The sequence below is a fragment of the Caloenas nicobarica genome, chromosome 3, assembly GCF_036013445.1.
Source record: "Caloenas nicobarica isolate bCalNic1 chromosome 3, bCalNic1.hap1, whole genome shotgun sequence".
Lineage (NCBI taxonomy): Eukaryota > Metazoa > Chordata > Aves > Columbiformes > Columbidae > Caloenas > Caloenas nicobarica.
Genome location: NC_088247.1, coordinates 4318584 through 4324757, shown reverse-complemented (window position 1 = coordinate 4324757; position 6174 = coordinate 4318584). Strand labels below are relative to the sequence as shown.

The 6174-nt window shown below is 42.7% G+C and overlaps 1 protein-coding gene across 2 annotated transcripts; it reads left to right on the top strand.

Annotated features, from left to right (window-relative positions):
* Positions 1-1518: 1518 nt before the first annotated feature.
* Positions 1519-3339, top strand: LOC135987443 (interleukin-17A-like). 2 transcript variants are annotated; one of them, XM_065632348.1, is made up of 3 exons: positions 1519-1545; positions 2113-2357; positions 3102-3339. In XM_065632348.1, the coding sequence occupies exons 1-3, from the start codon at positions 1519-1521 to the stop codon at positions 3337-3339; spliced, it is 510 nt and encodes a 169-aa protein (XP_065488420.1). The 2 variants fall into 2 exon arrangements, with proteins under 2 accessions (XP_065488420.1, XP_065488419.1); XM_065632347.1 differs by lacking the exon at positions 1519-1545 and having other exon boundaries at positions 2050-2357.
* Positions 3340-6174: the final 2835 nt, after the last annotated feature.

The following is a 6174-nucleotide window of genomic DNA, read 5'->3' as shown; positions in this document are numbered from 1 at the left end:
TTTCAGGGTCAAGCCCACAGCTTTTAATGTATATTCAGGTTTCATCAAGACATCTGCCTAAGAAGAAACAAAAAAATAAGGTAGTAGCTGTCAGCCAGAGCAACAAGGATGATTCGAATTCAAAAGGAGGCACAGCCTTGAAGCAGCCCAGCCTCTCCAGATCTGCAACCCCCTCACAATATCTTACTGAAAATCTAGAAAAATATCCCTGAATTGGAGAAAGGGATCCTGACTGTCACCGTGTAAAATGGAGCCTGTCCACTTGGACACATGGGTTTAAATATTGCACATTTAAATATTAACATGGCAAGTTACAGCTGCAGTATGTTGGTCTTACAAGGATGGAGAGACAGCAGGGTGGGATTAGTAACTACACAGAATCATTGTTCACTGTCACCCAGGACACAGAGCTGGGACACATGGAGTCATGATGCCTTGGGGCTACACAACGCACAGTATTTTAGCCCCCTATATTTTCAAGTGCACTCTACTAACACCTATATATCACAGACAAGGTGCCTGCAGTTCCTTCCAGTTTTCCTGCCTACAAGCGGAGTAACCTTGCATCTCTCAGCCTTCACAAGGTTTCTCTTGAATCCCTCTATCCTCTCCCTAACTCACACATACAGCTTTAACTACACCTATCACACTTCACAGACCCCTTTCCTTAGGATCGCCAGCCCCGTCTCATAGCACAAAAGCCTGTAGTGAAATGCAAAAATGGCAAGCTCAATATCAATAATCACTTTTTTTTTCCCCAGATGGAGAACGACTGAATTTGGGAACTCTCTATCAAGAAGCGTTGTGGTCAAAACTGAGATATCACACTTGAGGTACAGACGTGAATAAAAACAGCCTGATCCAGACTAGGATGTTTGAGAAAGAAATAGGAGCTTGAGAAGGAATCTGGGTCCCTAGGCACCACAGCAAGTGGCAACACATGGCAAGTGTAGAGAGCAATCAGATGTGGACCAGCGGTCCAATATCTGTCCAAATCATTACGGAAAGACATTAGACTGACCTAGGAGCAAATGGATCCAATGTGGCAGCGCCAGGGACATAAGTGTTTTTGATACCTACAGCATTCCAAGCCAAGAGCACGAAGAGTATCAACTTGTGTTTGTCTAGATGACGACTCTAGTCCCAGTTTAAATTACGTACTTTATACTTGCTTACTGCGGTGTGCACCAATTTCATTGGTGGTTTTCCAATATCACCATTGAGTTTTGTTACTACTTGAGTGACACGGCTAAAGTAATGACATCATCTACAGATCTAAGAAAGAGTGAGCCCATATCCTGTCTTCCACCTGTGTTAATGGAATATATACACTTACACTCTTTTAATTTAAGTTATGGTCAGAAACCACAGCTACGGCTGGGAAAAAAACCACCTACCCCACATAAAGTAGGACAGCACAGAAGCCCTTATAAAAAGTCCACCAGCAAATGTGCCCAGACACCTTCAGTTCGACAGAGCCCAGCACAAGCATCAGTCGTGGTAAAAGAAGGAAGGAAGATGTCTCCAGTCCTTCGTGCTTCTCTGGTAAGAGCTTGCTTTCTGTTCTTTTATCTCCAATTTGACAGAGCCATATTTAAATTCTAACAGATGACTGTCAGGAATGGGGATCTACTCCCACTTTTAAAATGCTTGTTTAAACCATTAATAATTGAAAATAATTAAAGTGGGAGACTGCTGAATAGTATCAGCATGGGGCAGCAATGAGACTGGTATATTAGTGAATGGGGCTTCTGCCACGTGCTCTGAAATCAAGAAATACATTGAAAACTCAACCTTGCAGTGCCTTTTTGTTGCTATATCCTTTCTGCTATCTCCTATATTATATTATTTTGTATAATTGAGGGAGGTTTTATCATTAAATTACAACTGAATGCATACCATATATGTTAGCACTGTAGTAACTAGTTAATGAAAGCAAGCATGGAGGTTATACACATTTCCATAATTACTCCAGCCTGCAGCATAGACTTTAACCACCAGCTGGACTGCCTGTGGATGAGCTTCCCAGCCCCATAGAGGAGTCATTAGATGTGCCGCGCTACCGCGACTGTACCTGGGTTGTGTCCTAAACGTGCCCTAAATTGTCTTCAGTTCAGATCGCTGCTCTTAACACTGCTGACCGTGCTGTCAGCCAGTGGTTCTGCCTACGGGAAGGTGATACAGCCTGGACTCAAGCCAGAGACCCTCTTCAAGCAAGCGTATGCGGGATGCCTGAGACAAAAAGACTCAAAATTCCCTCAAACTGTGAGAGTCAACATAAGCATTGGCACCATGAACCAGGACACTAAAACGACTCCTGATGTCAACAGCCGCTCTCTGGCTCCGTGGGATTACAGGTATGATCTCTGTCCCTAATGGTATAGAAATATACTGGCTGCCCTCGTCAAGAATAATGCTGAGGTTCTGTCCATATCTTTGTTATTGGTGCTTCACTGCTGAGAGATTTTGGAAATACGAGGGTATCCAGAGTCGATATAATCCTTTTTTGAAAGATAACCAATATAGAAAGGAGCACAGAGCAAAAACATGGTCTATGCTGACATACAGAAGGTAAAGCAAATTACTTCTGCAATTTAATTTATTTGTATATTGCGTCAAGCTTTCTCTTCAAAAGCATTCTTTACCTAAGGGATCATGAAAAAGACCTCAAACGGCCAACATTGCACCAAATTTAGTAGTAATTTAATAACATCAGCATCAGGCCCTAAGAACGCTTCATGTTTTGGAGGGGAGCTGAAGGTCTTTGGGTCCATTAGTCAGTCTGGCACATTGGGAATCTCAAATAATTTCTAATTAGCCTTTCGAAGTCAGTGCCTATTTGAAGCAAGTTCTTTGCAATGGCAGTTTCATGCAGTGCTGGCATGGTTTTCTTACACTTAAAAACATGCAGTATTTATTTGCTTACACTTCACTCAAACTTAAAAACCTAGAGAAGGGTCTACTGCCCCTTCATAGGAAATATCCCAGGAGATACAGGTTAAAGAGCTGGGAGCCCATAACAATCCAGACTATCACAATTCTAGAGATGCACCAGCATTTCCATTTCAAATATTTCTCTGTTCTTTCATGTCAACTTACAGGATTGATGAGGACCACAACCGTTTCCCCCGGGTCATTGCTGACGCCAAGTGCCGCCACTCCAGGTGCGTGAATTTGGAAGGGCAGCTGGACCACAGCCTCAACTCCGTCCCTATTCATCAGGAGATCCTTGTCCTGCGGAGGGAGCAAAAGGGCTGCCACCAGTCATACTGGCTGGAGAAGAAAATAATCACTGTGGGCTGCACATGTGTCACCCCCTTGATCCGACACCAGGCTTGAAGGGAACCGATAGCATAAGAGCAGGGAGCCATGGAGAAAAACCTCCTTGCCTAACAGCAACGAAATGAAGGGGCCTGATTCAGTATCTACAAAACTAAAACAAGCCATAATGATTAGCTAGAATCTATCAGAATATAATAAAAATGAAGAAGTCTCAGTTAAATACATATACATACACTTCCTCCCCAAAACCTTGAACTCTGTGAATTCAGAATCCAGACGCCTTAATGTGCCAGGCTGAAAAAGTAATGGCAACTCTTTACACACCTTTATTTTACACTTTGAAATTTTATTTATGTAATTCTATTTATGCTGGTGAAAAAGTTAGTAATAATGTATCTGTTTATTTATCTGTGTAATAAAAAAAAAAAAAGCAAATAACTCTGTGGTATTCTCCTTTCTTTCTGAAGAAGCCTTTTTGATAAGGCAAGAAACCACTCAATTCAATTATGACCATATAAGAGATCTGTATAATACTAAAACCTAAATTTTCTTGATAACACCTAGCTCTGTTGCAGAACAGAAAGCTCATAGAAAAGTTTGGGCTTGTATCATTGATACCATTCTACCAGTAGAGAAATTGTGATACCAAGAGGAAAATTATTTACCAAGTGACACCCAATAAATTCACAATAAAGATAGACTAGCAAAAAAAGCAGTGTATAACTAGCCAGTTATCCAGTTAATTATCTGATTGGAAAAGAATTTGTAAAGATAGGTTCAACACAACATTTTGAATGCTTCTTTGGGGGGAAAAGAAACTCCCTCCCCGAAAACGGCATGTGCATTTCCGCTGCTGAGTTTTAACTTTGATCTGGTGCTATCTATGAATTTCAGTCCAACCCATTTCCACACATTTCTGTGGAGCAGAGTCACTACCTGGGTATTACGGAGAAAAGCACATGAGTGAGACAAGTGGATAATTGAAACAATTAACCAAGCATTGCTAACTGCAGTCGTAATTTTCTCCATGATCGTGTCCTCCCAACACGTTCGCTGCCAGCGCTTAGCGCTTCAAATGTAGATCACACTGACACAGCACTTCTACCATGGTTGCAATGGGACTTGCGTAGGTGGATGTCTAGCACCACAGGTGGATTTATTTAAAGCATACTTGGGTTAAAAGTGCTCAGAAGAAAATGTTCCTTGTTTGAAAAGGCAGGCTGGTTTGCAAAGACATGGATGTCTTGGTTTTTTGCTGCCGTCTTGAGGAGGTGTGACCTTTCTCCGGCACTGGCAAAGTGCCATTGGTAAATGCTACAGCAAAAGCAGGATTTCTAGAGATGCAGAGGTCAGGGATGCAAGTCCTTAATGAGAGGCAAGGTCCTCTCGGGTGAAAGCATCTTCTCCAGATCCAGCTGTACTAACTGGAGATGTGATCATATCAACTTTTGCTGCTGGGAGTTGTTCCCTCCAGCTGTGCCAGGGAGTCTAAACCCTCCTTAATCTACTCCAAGCAAAACTGGGTGGGTCAGTCTGTAACCTAAACTCACAGGACAGCCATAGGTTTTGTACCATCCCTTGACCTAGCAGATTTACACTGGTCCAACAAAACATTAATTAACCCTGAGTGATCACAGTATCTGCAATCACAACAGTGAACTCCTGTCCGTGCCTTTAGTTACCTTCAAACACTGATATAACTTTGCCCATATGTAGGTATCTAGCAGCATACATGATCCTAACTTAGCTTGTTTCCTACCTTGTCTCCTTAAGGTCTCCTGCAGGTCCTGAAGTTCACCCAGCTGGCTGTCCCAAGAATATTAAGCATGGGAACAGACTGTTAAAAATACATCGAGGAACACTCATTCTTTGAGGTTTCCAATGAGCTAAACAAATATCAGTCCAGGAAGACTGAGGTAGAGCTGACTGCCTTGTCTGTTAGATAATCTCTCGACATCCTACCACTTGCTACAGAAGGAGCTTTGGCAAACTGCCTGCAGCAGCCCAAGTAACTTCTAACAGTTAAAATTATGGTAAGTCCCACCCTTTGTTACCTGGTAGTGATGTGCAGTTAGCTGGAGTTGGCACATGAGTAATGGAGACTAGTTAGCAATGCTGAGAGAGAACCACCGTGTGGGAAAAGTCAGAACCAGGTCAGCAACAAACAGATGATGCAGTTGGAACACTAAAAACACCGACAGCTTTCTGCTGACTGGCTGGAGAAAAACTCTGGTCTCCCATCCAGCAGTGTCAATCTCCCTTGGATCATTTACCAACTCAATTAAATATGTGCCTTAGGACACAACTCTTATTTACTTGGCCTCATGTCAACTTCATGCTCACCCTTGCAAGATGCTTGGGTGCTGTACATGCTCCTGCAGAAGCGTTTAATAGTCTGATCACCTGGATTCATTTGGCCTGAGGACTGTTTTCAAGTTCTCTTGTAACTCCTGGCATCATGAGGTAAGAGTTCTTCCATCACATTGCTGTGTTCAGTGGGAAAGGTGCAGAATAATATCAAATCAGCGCACTCTGCCTTGAGCTCACCTATTCAGTGCCTTTGTTTCTCTGGGCAATGATTCATGACTACAGTCAACAATGATCATGTTCGGAGACCAAAGAGAGCAAGACCCTTCTTTCAACCTTGCACAGCTCTTATCAGTTTGAGGTTTAACATGTAAAGCTTGCTCTGTCTTGTTTTGGGGAATTTCAGTGCAAATTCCTGCTTATTTGATGTCCTTTAATGATACCATCCTGTGAGTGTGGGGGAAAATTGCTGCAAAACCCTCTTGAACACAGAAGTTTCCCATCCAGCACCGCTCCCTCAGTTTCATGCCAGTTTGCAAAACCTGAGCAGCAGCAGCAGCAACTTAGCAGCCAGATTGCTTGGCA

Excerpts from the sequence above, each read along its gene's own strand:
- LOC135987443 (XM_065632347.1), top strand. The coding sequence starts at position 2,050 with ATGTGCCGCGCTACCGCGACTGTACCTGGGTTGTGTCCTAAACGTGCC. Across the intron at positions 2,358-3,101 it reads CTGGCTCCGTGGGATTACAG|GATTGATGAGGACCACAACC; the intron begins GTATGATCTCTG and ends GTCAACTTACAG.